We start from the raw sequence: 26,514 nt of genomic DNA, 5'->3' as shown, positions 1-26,514 counted from the left end.
TGGACTTCAGAGTCGGGGCAAAGCACCCAGCCCAGGGCCAAAAACTGCAGTGGCTGGGGGAGGTCGGCCCCTGGGAAGGAGGTGGGAAGGCCTGGCCCAGGGTCCAGTCACTGGGTGACTGCAAGAGAGCACAGAGGGGCTCGGGGCCAGACCGAGCCGCCTGGAGCTGCCGGCCTTGCCTCTGGCCCCACGCTCACCACCCCACGACCCCTCCGGCTGCCCGTGCTGAGCCACGGGCCCTCGCTCGGTAGCTGCGCCCCTCTGCTGTGCTGACTGAGGTCAGAGCGCCAGGAACAGCCTCAGGCCCTTCTGTGGTGATGCAGGCGTCAGTGCGGAGTGCTCTGGTGGGGGATAAGTCTGTGGAAGTGTGTACATGCATGGGTGAGGGTCATCTTAGCAGCTCGGTCTCGCCTGGAAGCCACAGGGCCATGGCCTGTTTTCTAGGAGGGCATTTGCAGAGGTCCTGTCTCTAAGGTGACCAGAAAGTGGTAGCCTGTGGGGGAGAAGAAGCAAAGGGAGGCCCCAGGCCCTGGGGGTGACGGTGTGGGGGCAGGGGCCTGCAGGGAGCCAGGCAGGACACAGCTGCCATCACTCCACCGGCTGCTGGGGCCTTGATGCCCGGTCGTCCTGGAGTCTTGTCTGGCCAGTGCACCTGCTCTGTCTGCTCGGTCCTGGGCTTACAGTGACCCCGGTGACTTCCTGTCACAGCCTCTTCTCCCGAACTGTGTAAGCTGCTGGCAGTCTGCAACGGGGGGTGTGGTGGTGGCGGACCAGGTTATTCACGTGGACCTCGTGTGGTTTCTGCTGTTCTGGAGGGGAGTGCGATGCCCTGTGTCCCCTGCTGCTGGCCAGGGCTGCCCGCTCCTTGGCGATGTGCTGCAGGGCGTCCACCCCCACCTGAGCAGAGACCCCAGAGGGGAAGGGCCTCCGGCACAGCCACAGGGAGCTTGTCCAGACACCAGGAAGGGAGGGCTGGACGCTCTTCCTATTTCTCCACCCTTGCCCTGTTCAGGACGCTGCTGCGCAGGAACCAGGCTGTGGACCTACGTCCCCAGGGCCTGGGGGACACTTGGTGCTCCCCTCACAGCAGGCCCTGAGCTTGGTGACAACCTGTCCACGCCGCGGCCAACCTGGGGTGTGTCCCGGTGCTGGTCCCTGGGTCCTCCTGTGGGTCCTGCAGCCTCGCCCAGGATGCAGCTCTGGGTCCTCGGCCCAGGTCTGATGCATGTGCAGGGGCTCTGATGTGATCCCTCGAGGTCCCATTTCCTGGAGGAGGTCTGGCCCCAGACACGGGGTTCGGGGTGAGGCCACTGTGCGTGGCTGTTCACTTTCCTCCATCAGCTGAGGCGTCTGAGGGTGGGGCCTCCCTGAGACGGCTGCTCCCGTGTCCGTCTGTCCATCTGCCCAGCTCCCTGCTCTGCTGGCAGCACCAGCCTCGCACGGTCACTTCTCTGTCTGAACTGCTGAGGAAGGGGACAGGGTGTCCCCGCCCAGACCTGCTCCCGGAGCTGTGCCGTGTGGCTTGTGAAACAGGGCCTGCCGAGAGGTGCTCTGTGGGCCTCAGATGCTCGGGGCAGTTTTAGTGTCTCTGATGTTTGAGGGGCTCTGTGGATCTTGCCCGAGACTCTGCGCCGGCCCCTCCTGAGGGGGGTGCCCAAGTCCCTAGAGCCCCCTTGGGGACCCCAGTGTGCTTGGCCATGGGGGACGGTCCTCTCAGGCCCCTTGGAGGGGGGACACTCAGGCCAATGTGCCCGAGTCCCTGGAGCCTCCATGGGGACCCCAGTGTGCGTGGCCGCAGGGGACAGTCCTGTCAGGCTCCTTGGAGGGAGGACACTCAGGCCGATGCGCCTGAGTCCCTGGAGCCCCCTTGGGGACCCCAGTGTGCGTGGCCACAGGGAACAGTCCTCTCGGGCTCCTTGGAGGGGGGACACTCAGGCCGATGCGGTCTTCCGAGTTCTCAGCTGCATCAGCCTTAGGAGCGCTGGTGCCCGTGGCCCCTCCTACACACATGTTCACACTCACACCCACTCTTGATGTTCACAGTCTCAGTCACACACACACACTCACCAGTTCACACACTGGGTCATACACACTGCTTTGCTCACTCTCTTGGACACACGTGCCTCTTTGCATGCAGGGTCAGCAGGCAGGTGAGTAGTTGTGAGCTTCTCATGTGTTTGTCGACTCAGCCTTGACAAGGGAGCGTTGGGTACCCACCTGGTCCTCCCCTGGGGAAGCTGCCTTGAAGGGAAATGACTGTAAAGAGATCTCTGGTTTCTATTGATTTTGGAAAAGCTTCCAGAAAGACACTCAAGGGAAGATGGGCTGGTGATGGAACCTGTTTGCCCCTGGGAAGGGTGGTGGTGAGTGGGAGGCAATGACTTAGAGCCTGGGCAGCCTTGGCCGGGGGCCAAGCACGGTGGTCAGGAAGCAGGGCCCAGGCAAGGCCGCAAGCAGGTAAGGCACCTGTGTCAGCCATCATTGCTCCGTCTTGAAGGGGTTAGTGGTCCCCAGCGTCGGGGGATGGAGGCACCGGGTCCGACAGAGGAGGGCTGTTGAGAATTGCAGGGCGAGAGGTGCCTGCTCTTTCCAACTCTGCTGCCCTTCCAGGGGCAGTGGACACAGAGCTGGGTTGGTCAGCTCAAGGTAACCTTCCTGCCCTCCAGCCATGGGGGTTGCCGCTCTGCTGGACGTGCGCTCTCTCCCAGCGTCTCCTTTACCCCGAGGTCTCGGCTGGTGTTCTGACAGAAGCCTCCCTGGCCTCCAGCCTGGGTGCGTGCTGAGCCTCTGTCCTGACCCGACGCGGCTCACGCGCGCTCTGGCGTCTCGTAGAGCTCTCGGGTTCTCACTCTTGTTCTGTTCTGTTTTTTGCATGTGCAGTTTGGTAAAGCAAACTCGAGGTACTGTATCTCGCAGCTCATCTGTCTCCAGCGTAAACTCACCGTGAGTCTCTCTGCTACAATTTCCATCTGTGGCTTCATGATAACTACACGCCAGCACCTTCGCCCCTAACTCTGCTTTCCCACTTCAAGTCATTCGCTTCAGGGGGCAGCTCCAGGACCACCTCCCGCTGCCCCGCTGGGGACACAGGCACACTTCCTGGTGCCCTCACATCCTGCTCAGCCTGCTCTTGGGATCAGGCTCTCTGAGCTCAGCCCCTCCTCCTCTCCTGGTCTCTGTTCTCTCTGCTGTCTGTCCTTGTGCTGTCCTCTGGCATCTTGAGCAGGTCTGCTTCTCCCGAGGTGACCACCACGGGGAGCCGCTGGGCTGTCTCCTTGCAGCTCCTGTGAAGTAGAGGGTCCTCAGGGGCTCAGGGCATTTGTGGGGCCCTCCTGCTGCAGCCTGCCTTACCTGGGAGAGGACGTCTCTGTGATCCTTAGGAAGTCTTGTTCTAGCGACAGCAGAGCTGCTGCCTGTTTGCAAGGCTGCAGAGACAGGCAAAGCCTGAGGTGGGGCCATAGGAACACCGGAGTGGCCCTGCTAGGGGGTTGACACCAGTCTGACTGTCCCCAGGGGCTTCTTCCTGCAGGTGAGAAGTCCCTGGGGATGGCCGGGTGCCCTCTCTGCGTCCTGGTGCTGACTGGCGCTCCTGCGGCCCCTGAGCCCCATCCCCCTGTTGCTGGGCCAGCACAGAGCTGGGCTTGGTGCGGCCACAAGGATGCAGAGCTGCTGGTTGTTGGGCCCCTGATGTCCCCAGGGTAAGAAGGCTGGGTCCCAAATGATTGACTCCAGGCTGGCAGAAAATGATGCATCGTAGGTACCAACAGTGTTGTACCTGGGCAGCTTCTGCTTGTCACAGCTAGGGGTGACTGAGGGGTGATGGCTTTTTCAGCGCAGAGACCTCAAAGAAGGGCCATGCCATGGAGGCTCCTTCTGAGTCCTGTCAGCATGTGGCTGAACCCAGCTCTGCAGGCAAGCCGGGCTGGAACGTGGTGGGGCGGCTCCTCCCTGGGCCTCCTTCAGTGAGGCCTTTGCCTGGGTCTGAGCCGCCTGCCATTCTCGCATGCCCTGAGTTGCTTGGGAGCTCGGTGGAGAGGCACGAGGTGGGAGGCGAGCACTGGCCACGGGGCGCCACGTGCCGGGCAGAGCTGGCACAGCGCGGCCCACGGGCGGGTGCACCTCTGCAAGGCTCAGACCCAGAGACACGTCCAAAGAGGCAGCCATGCTGCATGCTGGGTGGGCACAGATAGTCCCAGGGGGTGGAGGCCCAGAGTGGCAGCCGTCCAGCAGGAGCGGGGCTGGGAAGTTATGCAGGGAGCCTGGACGCACTCTTTAGTCTCTTCGTGGACTTGAGCTGGTTCCTGGGTGGGACAGAGCTGTGTCTGAGGGGAAGGGTGAGGACAGGGCCGTTCCTCCTGAGCCACCGCGTGTCCCCATCGTCTTCACTGCCTGCCTGCCTGTGTTCTGACAGCACAGGTCCCAGGGCTCATGGCTGTGTCTGAGCAGGCCACCACCTGCTGCCCACATGGCTCAGTCCCTCTCCGGCTGCTGGGCTGATGAGGAGGCCTGACCAGAGGCCGGCTCTCAGCTCTCGTGGGCTCCCGCACCTGGGGAACGCCCCCTGGTGGCTGTTGTCCACTGTACAAGGCTCAGCCTTGTTCAGAGTCCGACCCTTTGTTTTGATGCCAGCTGGGGATGGGGAGGTCCCCTGGGGCTCTGGGTTGAAGCCAAAGAAAGATAAGGTGGGTCTGTTGGGAGGTGACCTTGGGAACGGGGCAGGACTTGGGGTGGCAGCTAAAGATGTGGGTCAACAGATGGCCGGAGAGGCCAGCAGTTGTCCCTCATGTGTCTCCTGCCTGCCCTCCTGCTGGGCCCCCAGGGACAGACATCAGGCTCTTCTGCTCTCATACTTCCGAGGTGCTCCCCTGGAGATGGCTCCCCACCCTGAGCCTGGATTAACCCTACAAATGGACAGGACTCAGCGTGGTGCTCAGTGGCCGCAGCCCAGAGCCGGGGGTGGGGGCCTGTCCAGCCTCGGCCCTCAGGGCCCTTGGGTTGTGGCTCTTGGCTGTGCTGTCAGTGCAGCTGGAGTCAGGCCAAGGCCTCATGTCTCCTTTAGACGCTCTCTTCCTTGCATGCGTCCGGTCCTGGCTCCGTCAGTGACTTGCTGTGGACCCTGTGGGTCACAGCTCTGTGCTCAGTGTGCCGTGGGGACAAGAGGTGGGCGTGAGGGCTGGAGGAGGTGCCCATTGATCCAGATGCCACAGCCATCCTCGTCCTTATGCTGCCACTGCTGCCCCAGGGGGTTCCAGGAACCTCCAGAGGGGAAGGACAAGACTGGCCTCTGAGGCAGTTTCAACTTGGCCAAGGCGGTGTTGGGGTCACCAACTCTGGGGTCTTGTCTAGTGAAAACTGAAGAATGCAAAGGGCTTCCATGCACCCTGGGCTGTGGACGCCCCGTGACCAGGGGGGTGAGCTTGGTGGGCGGCAGTCAGGGCCTTCAGAAGCCTGTGCTGTGAGGGCTGAGCCTGGGCCACGGGCCATTCCTGGTGCCGGAGAGCTCTCAGCCCCTGTGGAGCCAGGAGAGAGGGAGTACTGGTGACCACAAGAGGGGGTGTCCAGCCCCAGACCTGACGCTGGGCTCCTGGGCACTCAGCAAATGGTCATTGAGCTGAGTGGCAGCTGCCTAAATGGGTCTGACCAGCTCAGGGAGAGTGCCTGCCCGACTCCTAAGAGGGCCAGCTGTCCCAGGGCCCTCACTCCCTGGGCCGCTCCCGCCTCTGCTCCTGAGGACCCGCCTCTTCTTGAGTTCCCTCTCAAACACCCTCTGTGTCCTTCTGGCCAGTGGCTTTCCTCCTGGAGGCAGAGATGGAGAAGCCCCTCCTTGGGCAGCCCGCCCCCCCTCCAGTCCCACTCCATTTGGACGCTGCCCCCCTCCTTGCCCCATTTCGGCCTTCCTAGCAGGTGGCCCACCTGCCCGAGAAGCCTGCCCACCACCTCATGCTAGTGCCTGCCGTTCCCACTGCCCTGCACCCCTTGTGCTCTCCGGCTTGGGGCCCCCACCTCAGGTGAGGCTCTCACAGCCTGTGGGCTCCCCAAAGGGGCGTAGGGACGAGGTCTGTTCCCCGGGGTATCTGCCGCCGGCTCAGCCCGCCCACTCTGCTGGGCTGGCCAGGACTCCTGCCGCCTTCCTCCCTCCTCTCGCCCTGCGTCCTCTGCCATCCGTCCATCGCTCTGTGTCCATCAGTGGCTTCCCCTGCGAAGCAGAGAGGTGGGAGGCAGCGCAGGGGGCTCACAGGGGCGGTCTCCCCACAGCAGGCAGCAGAACTCGGCCAAGGCGCGCTCGGTGTGGGAGCAGCGGGCCAGCCAGCTGCGGCTGCAGAACCTGCGGGCCAGCTGTGAAGCTCTGTATAGCGAGATGGACCCCGAGGAGCGGCTGCGCTTCGCCACTTCCCGCCACCTGCGGCCCGACATGAAGACGCACCTGGACCGGCCGCTGGTGGTGGAGCCAGGCCGGGATGGCGCGCGGGGGCCCGCGGGGGGCAAGGCCCGGCCCGAGGGCGGGGAGGCCGGCGAGGGTGCCGACCCGCCGCGCAGGCACCACCGGCACCGCGACAGGGACAGGGACAAGGCCGCGGCCCCGGCGGGGGAGCCGGACAGGGCGGACGCCCCGAAGGCGGAGGGCGGGGACCCGGGGGCCCGGGAGGAGCGGGCGCGCCCGCGCCGCAGCCACAGCAAGGAGGCCGCGGGCCCCCGGGAGGCCAGGAGCGAGCGAGGCCGCGGGCTGGGCGCGGACGGCGGCCGGCGCCACCACCGGCGGGGCTCCCCGGAGGAGGCCACGGAGCGCGAGCCCCGGCGCCACCGCGCGCACCGGCACGCGCCGGAGCCGAGCCGGGAGGGGGCGCCCGGCAGCAAGGGCGAGCGGCGAGCGCGGCACCGCGGCGGCGCCCGGGCCGGGCCCCGGGAGGCCGAGAGCGGCGAGGAGCCCGCCCGGCGGCACCGAGCGCGACACAAGGCGCCGCCCGCACACGAGGAGGCGGAGAAGGAGGCCGAGGCGGAGGACAGGGACAGGGAGCCCCGAAACCACCAGCCCAGGTGAGCCGGCGCGGGGCGCGGGCCGGGGGACGGCCCTGGGCGGGGCTGTGGGAGAAACGCTTTCACCCGCGTGCTGGGGAGCTTGGCTCAGGGCGTGTTAGCCGCGCCTAAGGCGCCCGGCGGAAGGGAGGCTTAGGGCAAAGTCGTCGGGACCGGTTTGAAACAGGAAGACGTGGAAAGAACAAGGTGACCCAGAGAGAAGGGAAAACTGGGGAACGCTGTGAAGGAGGCGGGGTCAGGAGAGCCTGGGGGGCCCCGAGGAGGCCTCCAGACCAAGTGCTGGAAGGGCCGGGGGCCGGGCTGTGTGCCTGTGACAGAAAGGACCCGGGCCTATTCCCTCCCCAGGCCAGCCAGCCTGGCCCCCGGCTGGGACAGGATCCCACGATGACTGTGAGAGCCTGGGGGTAACAGGGGCTGCTGGGCTGAGACCAGCGATCTCCACGCTTGCCAACAGGTCACAGACCACCCACAACTCTCACAGTCAGAGGCTGCAGCTCAGGATCACCTCCACCTAGGCACTGTCTTTGTTTGCAGAGCTCTGTGCTTGGCCCTGGTGGGGCCCCAGGCAGGGTGGCTTAGGGTAACACCCTCTTCCAGGCTTCTTCATTCTGCCAACAGTTCTGTTACATACACATAATGTGATGTCAGCCATGCTTGGCCTTTTGCCAGGGAAAAACAGGTGAGTCAGCTGCAACTCTACTTTTCAGACCCCAAAACACAGCATGTGTAGGGTGATAAAAATCAGAACACAGGAGGTGGTCAGGGATTTATTTGATCTGGATAGGGGTTTAAGAAGCTGGGTTTTGCAGACAGACTAGGAGTTTGGGGCTACATCACTCTGATGTGCATTATTGGTTGCAGGGAGTCGCACTGTGACCTGGAGGCCAGTGTGGTAATTGGTGTGGGCCCTGTGCATGCCCTGCCCAGCACTTGTCTAGAGAAGGTGGAAGAACAGCCAGAGGATGCAGACAATCAGCGGAATGTTACTCGCATGGGCAGTCAGCCCTCAGATCTGAGCACCACTGTGCATATTCCAGTGACGCTGACCGGGCCTCCCGGGGAGACAACGGATGTTCCCAGTGAGTATCTCCCCACAGCTGCTAGGCAGGGCCCCCCTTGTGTGGGCCCAGTTTGTGCTCCTTCTTCCCCTCCTGCTCCACAGCAGCCACCTGGCGATAGAGCTTGCCTCTGAATTGTTCTCAGCTGGAGAGTCTTTGTTGTCGGCATCTGTGCCTCCATGTCCCTTTGCTTTCCAGGGCCCCAGAGGAGCACTGTCACTGTTACATGTCACTTAAGCCTCTCTTCCAAAAATATTTGCAAGTTCCCAGGTAAGTGCCAGGCATGGTGTTAGAGTGCAGAGGCCCAGCAGGAGGGAGCATGACTGGCTGTCCTCGTGGGGCTCAGAGTCTTGTCAGGAAGACAGAGCACAACATGGTTACAGCTCTTCACAGTCGTACCAATGCTGCCAGGAACTATGGCCACAGACCAGACTGAGGTTGGGAGTTAGTAGGGGAGAGGAGGAGGGTCTCAGGGTGGTGGTCTTCCATGCTGCATGGTCCCTGCTCTGCGATTCCTCCCAGGCCTTTGCTTGAGGTCCTGAAGGAACGGTGGTTCCACAACTGCCCTTGTGCAGGCACTGAGGGCACAGGATGATAAAAATGCCAACCTCCTGGTCTCAAAGACTAGCCCCTCACACTGTGCGCTAGTGCACGGGTGTTCCGTGAGCACCAGGAGTAGAGAAAACGTTCCCGGGGCAGAGGTGACGTGGAATTCCAGAGGGAGGGTTAGTCTCAGGCAGACCCCGGTGCTGCCACCCGCCTGCGCGTGTGCAGACCTGTCCACACAGATGCAAGCACACACCTGTTCTCTTACCTGGGGTGCTCTCACGGGCCGATGGACCCGTGCGCTGTGCCAGGCGTGACAGTGCAGGTGGATGCTCTGGCTGCTGAGCCTTCCCTTCCTCTTTGCCTCCTTGGAAGAAGCTTCCCCTGGTCCCTTGTGTTGTTTCACCTCCCAAGGTGGTGGTGTGTCTGTTTTTCCAGACTCCCAAAATGAGCCCCTGGGTATGATTCTTTCTGGATTAGCTTGAGGGTCCCACCTGGCTTTTGTCCACAGAAATCTAGATGTGGCCTCTCCTCCCTAACCCCGACAACCACTGATCTTTTTTACTCTCTCTGTCATTTGCCTTTTCCAGAATGTCATAGAGTTGGAATTGCATAGTATGTAGCCTCTTCATATTGGCTTCTTTCACTTACCGTGTTCATTTAAGATTCCTCCGTGTCTTTTCATGACTTGATAGCTCATTTCTTTTTCGTGCTGAATAATATATGGTTGTTGGCGTGGACCACAGTTTATTTATCCATCTATCTGTTGAAGGACACCTTGGTTGTTTGGAAAATTTTGGCAATTATGAATAAAGCATTCATGTTCATGAATAAGCATTCATGTTCAGGTTTTTGTGTGGGCATACATTTCCAACTCATTTGGGTAAATATGTAAGAGTGTGATTTTTGGACTATATGGTGAAACTACATTTATCTTTTTAAGAACCTGGTCTAACAAATTGGCTGCATCACTTTACATTCCCACCAGAAATAAATGAGAATTCCTATTGGTTCACATTCCTCTCCAACAGTTGGTAGTGCCCATGTTTTGAATTTTCACCATTCTAATAAGTGTGTAATGATATTTCATTTTTTAGCTTATAATTCCTTAATAATGTATGATGTTGAGCTTCTTTTAATATGCTGATTTGATATCTGTATATCTTCTTTGGTTAGGTGCCTATTAATATCTTTTGCCCACTTTTAAGTATTTTATTTGAAAAAAATTGTAGAGACTTAATTTTTTAAAGAGCAGTTTAAGTTTCAGAACAAAATTGGGAGGAAGGTACCAAGATTTCCATATGCTTTCGGCCCCCATGCGTGCTCATCAGAATGGTGCTTTTTTTTTTTACCAAAGATGAACCTACATTGACACATCATAATCACTCAAAGTCTATAGGTTACATTAGAGTTCACTCTTGGTATTGTACATTCTGTGGGTTTGGACAAATGTATGATAATACATATCGCTCACTGTAACATGACAGAATATTTTCAGAACCCTAAAAACTCTCTGTGCTCTGCCCGTTCATCCCGCTGTGACGCCCACCGCTGATCTTTTCATTGTCCTCATCGTTTTGCCTTCCAGGATGCCATATAGTTGGAATCATACAGTGTGTAGCCTCTTCAGATTGACTTCTTTCACTTACCAACATGCAATTTAAGGTTTCTCTATGTCTTTTCATGGCTTGATAGCTCTTTTTTTTTTTTTTTTTTTTTTTAGTGCCGAATAACATTCCATTATGTTATTATCCAGGGCTTCCCTGGTGGCTCAGCTGGTGAAGAATTCTCCTGCAATGTGGGAGATCTGGGTTCAACCCTGGGTTGGGAAGATCCCCTGGAGAAGGGAATGGCTTCCCACTGCAGTATTCTGGCCTGGAGAACCCCATGGACTGTATAGTCCACGGGGTCGCAAAGAGTCAGACACGACTGAGCGACTTTCACTTCATTTCAACATTCCATTATCTGGGTGCACCTTAGTTTATCCATTCAACTACTTGAGAACATCTTGGGTGCCTCCAAATTTTGGCAATATGAATAAAGCTGCTATAAACATTTGTGTGCACATTTTTGTGTGGACATAAATTTTCAGCTCCTTTGGGTAAGTACTAAAGAGAACGATGGTTGGTTCATATGGCAAGAATATATTTAGTTTTGAAGAAACCACAAAACTGGCTGTACCATTTTGCATTCCCACCAGCAGTGAATGAGAATTTCTGTTGCTCCACACTTTGACAGCATTTGGTATTGCTAGTGTTCCAGAATTTGGCCATTCTAATTGGTGTGCAATGGTATCAGATTGTGTTAATTTTCATTTCCTTGATATCATTTGCGTGGAACATCTTCATATGCTTATTTACCCTCTGTATATCTTCTTTTGTGAGATGTCTGTTAAGGTCTTTTGCCCATATTTTATTCAGGTAGTTATTTTTATGTTAGGAGTTTTAGGAGTTCTTTGTATATTTTGAGTAACAGTCTTTTATCTGATGTGTCTTTTGCAAACATTTTCTCTCAATTTGTTGCTTGTCTTCTCATTCTGTTGATGTCTTTCATAGAGCAGAAGTTGTTAATTATCTCCTAGGAATGTTATTGGAAAATATCCTGATGCTAGGAAAGAGTGAGGGCAAGAGGACAAGGGGGCAACAGAGGATGAGATGATTGGATGGCATCACTGACTCCAGGAGATAGTGAGGTCTGCAGTCCATGGGAAGCCTGTGAGTTTGCTGAAACTCATGTCTAGTGAATCAGTGATGGGGTTGTAAAGAGTCAGACATGATTTAGCGACTGAACAGCAATAGGAGTGTTATAATTTTGCATTTTGTGTTTAGGCCTATAAGCCATTTTGGGTTAATTTTTGTGAAGGGTGGAAAAATCTCTCTAGATTCTTTTTTTTTTTCTTGCATGTGGATGTCCAGTTGTTCCAGCACCACTTGTTGAAGAGACTTTGTTCCATTGTATCGACTGTAATTTGTGGGAGTCTATTTCTTGACTCCCTTTTCTATTCTGTTGATCTGTTTGCTCATTCTTTCATGAGGACCACACTGTTTTGATTACCATAGCTGTGTAGTAAGTCTTGAAGTTGGATAATGGTGATCCTCTAACTTTGGTCTTCTTTGATATCAAACTGTTGGCTATTCTGAGTCTTTTATATCACCTTATAAAACTCGAAAATCACTTTGCTGATATCCAGGAAACAACTTGTTGGGATTTTTATTGAGATTGCCTTGAATCTATAGATCAAGTTGGAAAGAACTGACAACTTGACAATGTTGAATCCTTCCATCCATGAACAAGGAATGCCTCTCCATTTATTTAGTTCTTTTATTTAATTCATTGGAGTTTATAGTTTTCCTCATAGGGGAAAACTTGTACATATTTTGTTAGATTTATACCTAAGTATTTCGTCTGAGAGGATGCTAATGTGCATAGTGTTGTGTTTTTAATTTTAAATGTCACTTGTTCATTGTTGGTATATAGGAAAGCAATTGACTTTTGTATGTTAAACTTGTATCCTGCAAACTTGCTAAGTCAATTATTAGTTCCAGGAATTTTTTTGATTCTTTCATATTTTCTAAATAGATGATCAAGTCATCTGCTAACAAATACAGGTTTTTTTTTTTTCAGTCTTACCAATCTGTAAACTTTTTATTTCCTTTTTTTTTTTTGCCTTATTGCATTAGTGAGGACTTCCGGTATGGCGTTGAAAAGGATTGGTGAGAGGGGACATCTTTTCCTTGTATGTGATCTTTGCAAGACAGCTTTGAGTTTCTCACTATTAAGTATGATGCTAGCTGTAGGGTTTTTGGTACATATTTTTTATAAAGTTGAGGAAATTCCCCCATTCCAATTTACTGAGAGTTTTTATAATGAATAGGTATTGAATTTGTCAAATGCCTTTTTTTTTCTTTGTACCTGTTGATATGAGTGTATGATTTTTCTTTTTTAGTTTGTTGATGTGATAGATTATATCAATTGATTTTTGATTCTTGGACCGGTCTCTCATACCTGGGATTAATCCCACTTGGTTGTGGTATATAATTCTTTTTATACTTTTTTGGATTTGATGTGCTAATGTTTTGTTTGAGAATTTTTAATCTATATTCATGTGAGATAGTGGTCTATAGTTTCCTTGTGATGTCTTGACTGGTTTTAGTGTTAGGGTAAAATGTTGGCCTCCTGGAATTTGTTCAGATTTGCTTCTATCTTCTGAAAGATATTGTAGAGAATGGCTATGACTTCTTTCTTAGGTACTTGGTAGAATTCACCAGTGAACCCATCTGGGCCTGGTGCTTTCTGTTTTAGAAGGTTATTATTGATTCGCTCTTTCACTTTAATAGCTGTAAACATATTTAAATTATCTATTTTTTCTTGTGTGGGTTTTGGCAGATCATATCCTTCCAAGGAATTGGCTCATTTCACATAGTTTATCAAATTTGTGGGCATAGAGTTGTTCACAGTATTAATTTATTATCCTTTTAATGTCCATGGGATCAGTAGTGATGTCTCCTCTTTTATTTCCGATATTAGAAATTTTTGTTTTCCCTCTTTTATCTTAGCCTGGCTAGAGGCTTATCAGTGTTACTAATCCTTTCAAGGAACCAGCTTTTGGTTTCATTAATACTCTCTGCTGCTTTCAATTTCATTGATTTCTGCCCTGCTGCTGCTGCTGCTGCTGAGTCGCGTCAGTCATGTCCGACTCTGTGCGACCCCACAGGCAGCCCACCAGGCTCCGCCGTCCCTGGGATTCTCCAGGCAATGACACTGGAGTGGGTTGCCATTTCCTTTTCCAACGCATGTAAGTGAAAAGGGAAAGTGAAGTCACTCAGTCGTGTCTGACTCTTTGCGACCCCATCGACTGCAGCCCACCAGGCTGCTCCGTCCATGGGGTTTTCCAGGAAAAAGTACTGGAGTGGGGTGCCATCGCCTTCTCCGGATTTCTGCTCTATTCTCATTATTTCTTTTCTTCTGCTTCCTTTGGATTAAGGTTCCTCTTCTTTTTCTAGTTTCCTAAGGTGGAAGCTAAATTATTGATTTTGGATCTTTATTTTCTAATGTATGTGTTCAGTGCTATAAATTTCCTTCTATCCAACAAACTTTGTTAAAATTGTGTTTTCATTTTCATTTAGTTATAAATATCTTACAGTTTCTCTTGGAATTTCTTCTTTGACTCATATGTTATCTAGAAGTATGCTGTTTAATTTTTGTGTACTTTTAGAATTATCTTTCTGTTATCAATTTCTAGTTTACTTCATTGTGGTCTGAAAACAGACTTTTTGCCCACTTTTTAATTAGGTTGTTTGTTTTCTAATTGTTGAATTTTTAGAGTTCTTTGTATAATTTTAATACAAGACTTTTTTCAAATATGTGATTTGCAAATACTTTATCCCAGTTTGTGGCTTGTCTTTTCATTTTCTAAATGTTTGGTTTTTTTGATTGTTATTCATGGGAGGGTTAATTTGGTCCCTATTAGTACTTCTGCCAGAAGCAGAATTTTAGGCTATTGACGTTTATATGTTAATTTTGTGTCTTACTGCTTTCCTGAATCCTCAAATTGTTCATTAGTTTTAGCATTGATTGTCTTTTTCCCCCCCAAGTATATTATATAAAACTTTGAAATACAGTTCTAACTATTCCTTTCTAAATCTTAGGTTTTCTTCCTTCCTTTTTCTTTCTTTTTTCCTGCCTGATTGCACCAGCTAATACCCTAACATTGGAGTTAGTGGGTCCCCTTACCTTGTTTTTGCCTACCTAAGTAAAATTATAGTTTTGGGCTTGAGAGGTGTGTGTGTGTGTGTGTGTGTGTGTGTGTGTATAAAGTCATGTTATCAGTTCAGTTCAGTTCAGTTGCTCAGTCGTGTCCGACTCTTTGTGACCCCATGAATCACAGCACGCCAGGCCTCCCTGTCCATCACCAACTCTCGGAGTTTACCCAAACCCAGGTCCATTCAGTCAGTGATGCCATCCAACCATCTCATCCTCTGTCGTCCCCTTCTCCTCCCGCCCCCAATCCTACCCAGCATTAGGGTCTTTTCCAATGAGTCAACTCTTCGCATGAGGTGGCCAAAGTATTGGAGCTTCAGCTTCAACATCAGTCCTTCCAATGAACACCCAGGACTGATCTCCTTTAGGATGGACTGGTTGGATCTCCTTGCAGTCCAAGGGACTCTCTTCTCCAACAGCACAGTTCAAAAGCATCAATTCTTCGGTGCTCAGCTTTCTTCACCGTCCAGCTCTCACATCCGTATGTGACCACTGGAGTCATGTTATAGTATTCATTAATGTCTATTTCAGTCAGTATTCTTTTATCTGAAATAGATGTTGAATTTTGTTGAAAGCCTTTTCAGCATCCATAGAGATCATATATTTTCTGCTTACATATGGGGATTTATAGTAAAAGCTTTCAGATCTTGAACTGTCTTTGCAATCTTACAAAAAACTACATTAGGTTATCATAATAATTTTTTTGTGATGCTGTATTTTGTTTGATTATACTTTATGGAGGGTTTCTGGGTTGGTATTGAGATGTGTTCTGTAACTTTCCTATATTATGTTCAAGTGTCACAAGGTTTTGGTATTAATGCTATATAGTTATTTCTTGCTTAACCTCACTAATCCATTCCTAAAAATTAAATGTTGTACTGGAGTCCAATTTCCCATTATTTTAAGTGGGAAAATTTAATGTACTATAAAAACTGTAATGTATTATAATTGGTTGTACTCAAAATCCCCAACCAATTTCTTAAAATATAACTCAAGCACAGTTGATCACTAAAAAGTAAAAACTATCATATTAGTACATAAAACACTTAATGCATTGTTTCCTGCTGATGACAGTTGAAATGGCTGTTAGCAAGCCGTAGCTCTGGATGCCTCCTTCAGTGAGACTCGCACTTTCCCCAAACATCCACACGTGACTCTGATAACTAACCAGCTGACTTTGGAATCATGCCTGAGGGTTCTCCCCCACATTAAGAGAAAATGTTTTGCATTCTGGGGATTTATACATTTTTCCTACATAAACATCAGTCAAGAAAACCTCAGCAACATTGTATTGAGAGATACATATATTCTCCTGAAGTGTGAGTATTATATTGGGTTGGCCAGAAAGTTTATTTGAATTTTTCCATTGACTTTACTTTTTGGCCAACCCAATAATGGACGGAAGTGCCTGGCAGCCTATAGTTCATGGGATCACAAAAGAGTTGGACACAACTTAGCGACTAAACAACAACAGCAATAAAAATAAGAGGTGATCTGTTGACAAATTTTACTGGAGATGTTCTGTGGATATACCTATTATTGATCTGTAAAAACAATTAGAATGTTTGATTCTATTTCTTTTCTGGGATAGTTTAAGTAGCATTAGGATTACTTGATCTTTAAAGATTTAGTGTAATTCCTTTGTGAAGTCGTCTGGGTTTGGTTTTTGTTGTTGGACAGTCCTTTGATAATTTATCTGCCTCTGAATAGATATTGGTCTATTTAAACTTATTTTTATCTCCTAAGATCAGTTTGGTAAATTATAATTTCCTTAGAAATGATCCTTTTATTTTAGGTTTTCCAGTGTATTTACATGGATACAAAGAAGTGGCTTAAGTTTTTAAAACAGTTTCCTCTGGTTCAGTGTTTTTTTCCCCCTTCTCATTTTTTATCCTGTATATTTCATATTTTCTCCTTTTTCTTGATTAAAATAGTAGTTTATAAATTTTGTGGATTTTTATAAACAGAACCAGAGTCTTTATTCGTTCTATTAATATTATGTTTTTAATCATTTTTTTCTAATTTTATTCTCATTATTTCCCTCCTACTGCCATTTTGTTTTACTTTGTCATTCTTTTCTAGCTTCAGTTGGAGGCTTAGTTTATTTTAGTCTTTAGTTTTTATTATATGGTTATTTAAGGTTGTGAATTTTCCTCTGATTACTAATTTAATTGTGTCCTGTAGATTCTATGTTTGGTGTTTTCCTTTTCACCAGATTTTAAAAGAATTATGCAATTTTAGTTTGTATTTCCCCTTAGTGTTTCCTTCAGTTCAGTTCAGTTCAGTTCAGTCACTCAGTCCCGTCCAACTCTCTGCGACCCCATTGCAGCACACCAGGCTCCCTGTCCATCACCAACTCCCGGAGCTGCTCAAACTCATGTCCATTTAGTCGGTGATGCCATCCAGCCATCTCATCCTCTGTCATCCCTTCTCCTCCTGTCTTCAATCTTTCGCAGCATCAGGGTCTTTTCTAGTGAGTCAGTCCTTCACATTAGGTGACCAAAGTATTGGAGTTTCAGCTTCAGCATGAGTCCTTCCAATGAATGTTCAGGACTGACTTCCTTTAGGGTGGACTGGATATTTACTATATAAGGAATCAGGTGCAAATGAGCAGGTTTGTTGTTTACTTTCTGATACATCTGCCTTTTGTTTCCCCTCTTCGTGCCGCTGGATGTCACCTCCAGTGCTTGTTCCCATCTCGTGGGAGGAGGGAGCACTCAGCCTTTCACCACTAAGTATAATATTCGTTGTAGGTTTCCTGTTTTTAAGATGTTCTTTCAAGTTGAGGAAATTCCCCTCTATCTCTTTTTTCCCCTAAGTTTTTATATTAAAGTGTTGAATTTTATCAAAGTTTCTGCCTCAGTTGATGTGATCGTGTGGTTTTTCTTCTGTAACATGGTACTTTTCATTGATTGATTTTCAAGTATTGACCTGCCTTGCATCCCTGGGATAAACTTGTGTATAATTATTTTATATATTGCTGATTTCTGTTTGATAGTATTTTGTTAGAGAGTTTGGCCTTTGTATTTATGAGAGATATTGCTCTATAGTTTTCTTTTTTGTGCTCTTTCTGATTTTGGTATCAGAATAACACTGAATTCTTAAAATGAATTGGACAATATTTTTTATTATTTTTTTGGAGGAGATTGTGTAGAATTGGTGTTAATTCTTTGAATGTTGGGAGAAATTTGCTGATGAAACATTTCTATTAGAATTTAAAAATTACCCTTAATAGGGCTCTGTCAGTCAATCATATTGGGTGAGTGGCATTAGCTTGTGCTTTTGAATGAATTGGCCCATCTTGTTTAGGTTGTGAATTTTATGTATGTATAGTTGTTTGAGTTCAGTTCAGTTGCTCAGTCATGTCCGACTCTTTGCAACCCCATGAACTGCAGCACACCAGGCCTCCCTGTCCATCACCAACTCCTGGAGTTTACCCAAACCCATGTCCATCGAGTCGGTGATGCCATCCAACCATCTCATCCTCTGTCGTCCCCTTCTCCTCCTGCCCTCAATCCTTCTCAGCATCAGGGTCTTTTCCAATGAGTCAGCTCTTCGCATCAGGTGGCCAAAGTATTGGAGTTTCAGCTTCAACATCAGTCCTTCCAATGAACACCCAGGATTGATCACCTTTAGGATGGACTGGTTGGATCTCCTTGCAGTCCAGGGGACTCTCAAGAGTCTTCTCCAACACGACAGTTCAAAAGCATCAATTCTGCGGCGCTCAGCTTTTTTGTTTGTGTTAGTCAAGTGTTATTCACTCAGTCGTGTCTGACTCTTCGTGACCCCATGGACGGTAGCCCGACAGGCTCCTCTGTCCATGGGATTTTCCAGGCAAGAATACGGAAGTGGGTTGCCATTTCCTTCTCCAGTAGTTGTTTGTAGTATTCCCTTATTATCTTTTGATGTCATCATGATCTGTAGTGACAGCTGTTGTCTCATTCTTGACATTGGTACTTTGTGTCTTGTCTCTTTTTTGTTAGTCTTATTAAAATTTTGTTATTTTATTGACCTTTTCAAAGAAATGGATTCTTTTTTCTAAATATACTTTTTTATTTGGGTGCACCGGGTCTTAGTTGTGGCACTTGGCATCTAGTTCTCTGCCCAGGGATCAAACTTGGGCCCCCTGCATTTGGAGCTTGGAGTCTTAGCCACTAGACCACCAGGGAAGTCCTAGAAATGGATTCTTGTTCCATTCATTTTTCTCTATTGTTTTTCTTTTTCCAGTTGCATTCAATTTCTCCTCCCTATTATTTTATTCTTTCTGTGTGCTTTGGGTTTATTTTGTTCTTTATTAGTACCCTGAGGTGGGAACTTAGATTGATTTAAGTATTTTCCCCCTTTCTAAGGTAAACATTTAGTGTTGTAAATTTTCCTCTTAGTATTGCTTTAGCTGTGTCTCACAGATTTTGATATGTCATCTTTACATTTACATTCAGTTTGGTTTTAAAAATTTCCAGATCAAATAACTATCTCTCCATATAGTTTTATCAGCTTTTGTGTATTTAGTTTTCACGTGTTTTCCAGCCCTGGTGCTGAGTATAGACACGTTCAGAACTTTGTCTTCTTGAGAAACTGGATCCTTTCATCATTGTGTGATGTGTCTCTCTGTACCTGATAAATGTCTTTGCTTTGATGTCTACTTTATCTGATATAAATATACCCACTCTTGTTTTTTAACTTAATATTTCCACATAAGATGTATATCTTTTTCATGTTTTTACTTTTAAACTAGCTATATATTTATATTTAAGTTAGTTTCTTGTAGACAGCATATTGTTGGGTCATATTTTTCATCCACTTTGTCAGTTCTTTGGGGGAGGCATATTTAGACAGTTTATGTTTAATGTAATTATATATATTATAGCTTACATATGCTGTTGCATGCTGTTTATTCTCGCTCTTTTTTTTTATTTCTCTGGTTTCTTTTTCCTGCATTCATGTGAGTTACTTGTACATATTTTAGAATTCCATTTTGATTTATCTATAGTATTTTTGAGTGTGTCTCTTGGTATTGGTTTTTTGATGGTTCCTCTAAGTATTACATATATATAACTTGTTCCAATCCACTAAGGTTGTCCTTTTATCAGTTGGAATGAAGTATAGAAATTTTGCCTCTCTTTTTCCTACCCATGTATAATTACACATATATTTAAGTACATCAATGTATGTTATAATTTTTGCTTCACTGTCAAATGTAATTTAGAAAACTCAAGAGGAAAAGGAAAGTGTGATGTATTTTTAGTCTTTCTATTGTTCTTTATTTCTTCCTTCCTGATATTCCAATATTTCTTCTTTCATAGCTTACTTTCTGTTTGGAGGACCTTCCTTAGCCATTCTTTTAGGGTAGTTCTACAGGTGAAAATTCTCTTAGTTTTCCTTCATCTGAGAATGTCTTGATTTTCCTTTCATTCCTGAAGGATATTTTCACTGGGTATAGAATTCTGGGTTGACAGTTCTTTTTTTTTCAGCAGTTGAAAAAACGTGTGCCTCATCCTTCTGACCTCCATGGTTTCTGATGAGAAATCCACTGTCATTCGAATTGTTTTCTTCCTATAGGTAAGATGTTGTTTCTCTCTCGCTGCTTTCAAGATTTTTTTTCTTTATATTTCAGAAGTTTGATTATGATGTATTTTGGAATGAATTTCTTTAGGTTTATCCTGTTTGGGATTCACTCAGCTTCTTACATTTGTAGGTTTCTGTCTTTTTGCTGATTTTGGAAATTTCTCATCCATCTGTCTTTGAACGCGTCTGCAGCTCTGCCCGCTCCCTCTTTTCTTTCCAGGACTCTGTTGACATGGACGGTAGATCTTTTGTTATAGCCCCGAAGGTCCCTGAGACTCTGTGTACTTTTTTCAGTCTATTTTCTCTGTTGCTCAGATTGAGTGATTTCTATTGTTCTGTCCAGTTCACTAGTTCCTTCATTTGTGGCCTCCATTCTGCTGTTTATCCCATCTATTAAGTTTTTAATTTCAGTTACTGTATTTTTCACCTCTAAAATTTATGTTTGGTTCTGTATATCTTCTGTTTCTTTCCTGAGATTTTTTCTCATTTGTTTTGAGTGTGTTTTTACATCTGTTGAAGCATTTTTATGATGGATGCTTTAACATTTGTGTTATCTTGGTGTTTATTGATTGTTTTTTCTCATTCAGATTGAGATTTTCCTGGTTCTTGGTATGACAAGTGATTTTTTTTATTGAAACCTAGACATTTTGGTATTATATGAGCCTCTGCTGCTGCTGCTGCTGCTAAGAAGTCACTTCAGTCGTGTCCGACTCTGTGAGACCCCATAGACGGCAGCCCACCAGGCTGCCCTGTCCCTGGGATTCTCCAGGCAAGAACACTGGAGTGGGTTGCCATTTCCTTCTCCAATGCATGAAAGTGAAAAGTGAAAGTGAAGTCGCTCAGTCGTGTCCGACTCCTAGCGACTCCATGGACTGCAGCCTACTAGGCTCCTCCGTCCATGGGATTTTCCAGGCAAGAGTAAGAGTACTGGAGTGGGGTGCCATTGCCTTCTCCGATAGGAGCCTCTGAGTGTTATTTAAATCTTCTGTTTTGATTGGCCTGCTGTGACACTCCTCCAGCAGGGAGAGGGTTGGGGAACTGCCCCATTATTGGCAAATAGGGGTGAAATGCAAGTTCCTCACTCAACCTCCATTGACACCTGGTGGGAGTGGGCTCCTTGTCCCAGCTGGGCTTCTCTGGGAATCCTAGTTACCCCTGGGCCTCCACTGATACCATCTTGTCTGAGAGAGAAGGGAGGCCTTGTTATGGCTCCCAGTATGGCCTCTACTGACACAGTAAGGGTTGACCTCGTTACCTCTGAGTGGTGGTAAAAGTCTCGATTTTTCACAAAGATTCACTCTAGCCAATAAAGGGACGGGGATCCTTTTTACCTCTGGAGTTGAAGTCCAGGCTACTTGGGTAATAATCTTTTCTGACATTGCATGATTTGGAAGTTTTATTATTACCACAGGGTGGCTGTGAAAGTTCCCGCTTTCACACTTGGCTCACTTGGCTCTCTTGAGACCCACTTGGCGCTCTCTGATGCCACCTCAGCATTGGCTTTGGGGTACCTCATAGACTGGTGAGGGTGGAGGTCTAGGCTCCCCACTGGCCTCCGCTCATATTAATACTAGTGGAGGTAGGGCTGCAGTTTTTTTCTGTGGTGTTAGTAGAGTGGTTTTGGCTGTAAGTTTCCCACCTGGTTAGGCTGTACCTTTCCTGGTCCTGTTACTAGGAGAGCTTTAAAACTCTTTCCTACTGGCATTTCTGGGTTCTTGGCTTCTCTAGAACCAAGGGTTTATGAGGCTTAAAAGAAAACCCAGAAAAGAAGGCCTGTTGTTGGGTTGTTCTTCAGGTTCCCAGCAAGCCTGCCTCCTTCTCTCCACCTTTCAGAATCTTCTAGGTTTGCCTTATATATGATGTCCAGGGTTTTTAGTTGTGCTCAGAGGATGAATGAAAGAAGGTACTCCTAGTCCATCTTCCTGAAAGCGGAAGTCTTGGAGTTACTTTTCACATATGGCATGAGGTAAGAAAGGGTTGAGGTTCTTTATTACCCACCCTGCACCACCACTGATGTCCGTTTGTTCCCCTACCATTTGTTGAAAAGGCAGTCCTTTTCAGTAGAATTATTTTGGCACTTTTGTCAAAAGTCAGTTTATAGATGTTATTTCATTTCAGGAAAAATTTCTGGGATTACAGTTTTAAATGTTAGTTATATTACATTGTTTTATTTTTGTTTTTCAGACATTCCAGTTATTTAAATGTTGACTCTCCTTTGTCTGTCCTCTGTATGGATTTCTCTTTTACCCATCTGAAAACTCATTCCTTATTTCATATTTTTTCTCTTGGCTCATTTCACTCTGACATTCCTTTTTGCTTGCTATTAATTTCAGTTATATGTATTTTCCCTTGGACTTATCTGTTACCTCCTCATAATTTCCGAGATGATTTTGTTTTTTCCCTGTAACTTTATTTCTTAGATGATTTTGTCTTCATTTTCAATTTCTCTCCTAAGTTTGCTCAGCTCTCATCTCATATTATCTAATTGTCCACACATTTTTATTTTGAGCTTTTGAATTTGATTTGTGGTGTGTTTTTCTTATCAACAACTGTTTGTTTAACTATATTTAGTTCATGTTGGAAAGTTTTTGTCTGCTTGGCAGTTGTGTTTGTGGAGCGTTTTTATTACCTGAAAGGTTTTCATCCTCCTTTTCTGTGTTCTTATGTAGAAGCTTTGTGTGGATGTTGGGTTGATTTTTCTGATAATGAGGAAGTATGTTACAATTTCTTGGACCAGAAATTACATGTGATTTTGGGAAGAGTAGGGGAGAGGTTTAGGCAGCTTAGTTAAGAACACCTTCTCACGTTGGTAAAATGAAACCCGTTTTCTTTTTCAGTGGCGTCTAGTGGGGGGTGTTTGTCTATTCTAATTCTAGACCTTCTCTGGAGGACCCTGGATCTCGGACACTTGTTTCTTCTTTCCTTCCATCACTGAGCCACTGAATTCGCATCTCTCACCGTCTTCTCAAGTGTGCCCCCTACAGTGCTGTGTCCTTCCAGGCCCTTCCTTTGAAGTCCCCGGAAGCAACACCCTGACCTAGCGGGTGTCCCGTTCTCAGTGTTTCCTGCCGGGCAGGGAAAGGGTGGTGTGGGGCTTGTTTCCTGTGAGTGAGCAAGTTGGTGTTTCTGTGTCCAGCATCACTAGGACCCACCTCACTCTCCCTTCTCCACACAGTCTCTGCCTGATTCTGCAGGTCAAAGTTTGCTTTCCCACTGACACGTAAATTCAGGTTTGTAGTTTCCTTATCTCCCGTATGCTGGAGGCATGCACTGTGGATGATTTTATCACCTCTCCTTATCAACCATATGTGTTATGGACCATGTAGAGAGAAATTTAAATTTGAGTGTGACAGTCTGTCAGTATCAACAGGAACCAGCCTCTTATCTTTTTAGTTTCTGCTGGATTTGTAGTTATGGCCATATTACATTTCTAATTTTCTTTCTTCATTTTCTTCTTTCAATCCTTCGCTCCCTTCCTCCCTTCTTTCTTCACTCCTTCTCTCCGTCTCTTGATAAACTCTTTTTTTTTTCCCTAGAGGTTGTCAATTTTAATAGGCTACTAAAGTCTCAACTTTGGTGTTCTTAACCTTTTTATTGTATCTTTTTCTGTGTCATTAATTTATGTTCTTATTTATTATTTCTTTTCTTCTGCTTTTGTTGTCTTTATTGTGATTTCTTTCCCCACTTATTAGTTGAATACTCTGCTGTGACACAAGCTTTTCTACTTTGCCAGGGTGTTTAAGGCTTCAACTCGAAGAATTTAGTTTTATTTTACAAGTTATGAAACATCATAGTTTTTACTTCTAAATCTTTTCCAAGTTTCATTATGATTTGATTCATTAGTTATTTATAAGTACAGTTTTGAATTTACAAATAGCAGAGATTTCTTTAAAATTTTTCTGTTGATTTCATTATTTTTTCTTGTATTTTATCACTCTTTGTATTTCAGGTCATCCATTTGGCTTTTGTTTTTCCCTTCTGCATGAAGAGCATTTTTTTCTAATATCTTTTGCTAAGGTCTCATGGCAGTGAAGGGCTTCCCAGGTGCCACTAGTGGTAAAGAATCCGCCTGCCAGTGTAAGGAATGCAGGTTCAATCCCTGGGTCGGGAAGATCCCCTGGAGTAGGAAATGGCAATTCTCTCCAGTATTCTTGCCTGGAAAATCCCATGGGCAAAGGAGCCTAGCAGGTCACAGTCCATGGGACTGCAAAAAGTCGGACACAACTGAGCAACTGAGCCCTTGGATGGTGGTGGTTGTTGCTGTTCAGTTGCTCAGTCGTGTCTGACTCTTTGTGACCCCATGGACTGCAGCGCACAAGCCTTCCTTGTCCTTCAACTATCTCCTGGAGTTTGCTCAAACTCATGTCCATTGAGTCAATAATGTCACCCAACCATCTCATCTTCTGTTGCTCCCTTTTCTTCCTGCTCTCAATCTTTCTCAGCATCAGGGTCTTCTCCAGTGAATCGGCTATTCGCATCAGGTGGCCAGACTATTTTAGCTTCAGCCTCAGCATCAGTCCTTCCAATGAATATTTGGGTTGATTTCCTTTAAGATTGACTGGTTCAATCTCCTTGCAGTCCAAGGGACTCTCAAGAATCTTCTCCAGCACCACAGTTTGAAAGCATCAGTTCTTTGGCGCTCAGCCTTCTTTCACATCCATACCTGACTACTGGAAAAATCATAGCTTTGACTGTATGGACCTTTGTTGGCAAAGTGATGTCTTTGCTTTTTAATATGCTGTCTAGATTTGTCATAGCTTTCCTTCCAAGGAGTAAGTGTCTTTTAATTTCATGACTGCAGTAACTGTCCACAGTGATTTTGGAGCCCAAGAAAATAAAATCTATTACTGCTTCCACTTTCCCCCCGCTGCTATTTGCCATGAAGTGAAGGGGCCAGATGCCATGATCTTTGTTTTTTGAATGTTGAATTTTAAGCCAGCTTTTTCACTCTCCTCTTTTACTCTCATCAAGAGGCTCTTTAGTGCCTCTTTGCTTTCTGCCTTTAGAGTGGTATCATCTGCATATCTGAGATTATTGATAATTTCTCTGGGCAGTCTTGATGCCAGCTTGTGGTTCATCCAGCCCAGCATTTTGCATGATGTATTCAAACTAGTCAATCATAAAGGAAATCCACCCTGAGTATTCATTGGAAGGATTGATGCTGAAGCTGAAGCTCCAATACTTTGGCCACCTGATGTGAAGAGCCTACTCACTGGAAAAGACCCTGATGCTTAGAAAGATTGAGGGCAGGAGGAGAAGGGGGCGACAGAGGATGAGATGGTTGGATGCCATCACTGACTCAATAGACATGAGTTTGAGCAAACTCTGGGAGATAGTGAAGGACAAGGAAGCCCGGTGTGCTGCAGTCCATAGGGTCTCAAAGGTCCAGACATGACTGAGCGACTGAACAATAATGAACTCTACATATAAGCTAAATAAGCAGGAGATAATATATAGCCTTGTCATACTCCTTTCCCAATTTTTTTCTCAGTTTTCCTGAAACATCTTTTCAAATTGTTTGTGAAAGTAGTTTCAATTTGTATGAAATTCTAGGTGGTTAGTTATTTCCTCTCAGCCTTTTGAGACTGTTCCACTGTCTCCTGCTTCCTGCTGTTTTCTGTTGAGAAGTTAATTGTTAGTCCAAGTTGTTCCTTAGTATGTCTCTGTCTTCTCTCTTTGGCTGCTTACATAAAAACGTTTTTATTATGGAAAATTAAAACACTGAAAGTAGAGACACAAGTATAATGAAGCCCCATTTGCTGTCACTCACCCTCAAAGTAATAACCCACGTTTTTGCCAATTGTGTTTCACTTGTGTATCTCCTTTTTTTTTTTTTCTTTTAATCACTTTAGGTTTAACTGTGTCTGTAAGCATCTCTAATAATTAAGGATTTAACAATCACAATAGCATTATTACATCTACAAAGTTGATAATAATTTTTTCAGTTCAGTCGTGTCTGACTCTTTGTGACCCCATGGACTGCAGCGTGCCAGGCCTCCCTGTCCATTACCAACTCCCGGAGCTTGCTCAAACTCATGTCCATCGAGTCAGTGATGCCATCCAACCATCTCATCCTCTGTTGTCTCCTTCTCCTCCCGCCTTCAATCTTTCCCAGCATCAGAGTCTTTTCCATTGAGTCAGTTCTTTGCATCAGGTGGCCAAAGTATTGGAGCTTCAGCTTCAGCATCAGTCCTTCCAATGAATATTCAGGACTGATTACCTTTAGGATTGACTAGTTTGATCTCCTTGCAGTCCAAGGGACTCTCAAGAATCTTCTCCAACACCACAGTTCAAAAGCATCAGTTCTTCAGTGCTCAGATTTCTTTATGGTCCAACCCTCACATCCATACATGACTACTGGAAAAACCATAGCTTTGACTAGCTTTGACCTTTGTTGACAAACTAATGTCTCTGCTTTTTAATATGCTGTCTAGGCTGGTCATAGTTTTTCTTCCAAGGAGCAAGCATCTTTCAATTTCATGGCCACAGTCACCATCTGCAGTGATTTTGGAGCCCAAGAAAATAGTCTATCACCGTTTCCATTGTTTCC

General features: G+C 47.0%; 1 protein-coding gene across 3 annotated transcripts in view; it reads left to right on the top strand.

Annotated features, from left to right (window-relative positions):
- Nucleotides 1-26,514, top strand: part of CACNA1B (calcium voltage-gated channel subunit alpha1 B) — a 216,255-nt gene that overhangs the window by 123,200 nt on the left and 66,541 nt on the right. For all 3 annotated transcript variants that reach the window (XM_081593188.1, XM_081593189.1, XM_081593190.1), the window contains exons 19-20: nucleotides 6,256-7,035; nucleotides 7,897-8,114. In XM_081593188.1, coding sequence (XP_081449314.1) covers nucleotides 6,256-7,035; nucleotides 7,897-8,114 — 998 coding nt within the window. The remainder of the gene's footprint in view (nucleotides 1-6,255; nucleotides 7,036-7,896; nucleotides 8,115-26,514) is intronic.

Source organism: Giraffa tippelskirchi, chromosome 4 (genome assembly GCF_054371585.1).
Source record: "Giraffa tippelskirchi isolate mGirTip1 chromosome 4, T2T-mGirTip1v1.2.pri, whole genome shotgun sequence".
Taxonomy (NCBI): domain Eukaryota; kingdom Metazoa; phylum Chordata; class Mammalia; order Artiodactyla; family Giraffidae; genus Giraffa; species Giraffa tippelskirchi.
This window is presented reverse-complemented; position numbering and strand designations above follow the sequence as displayed.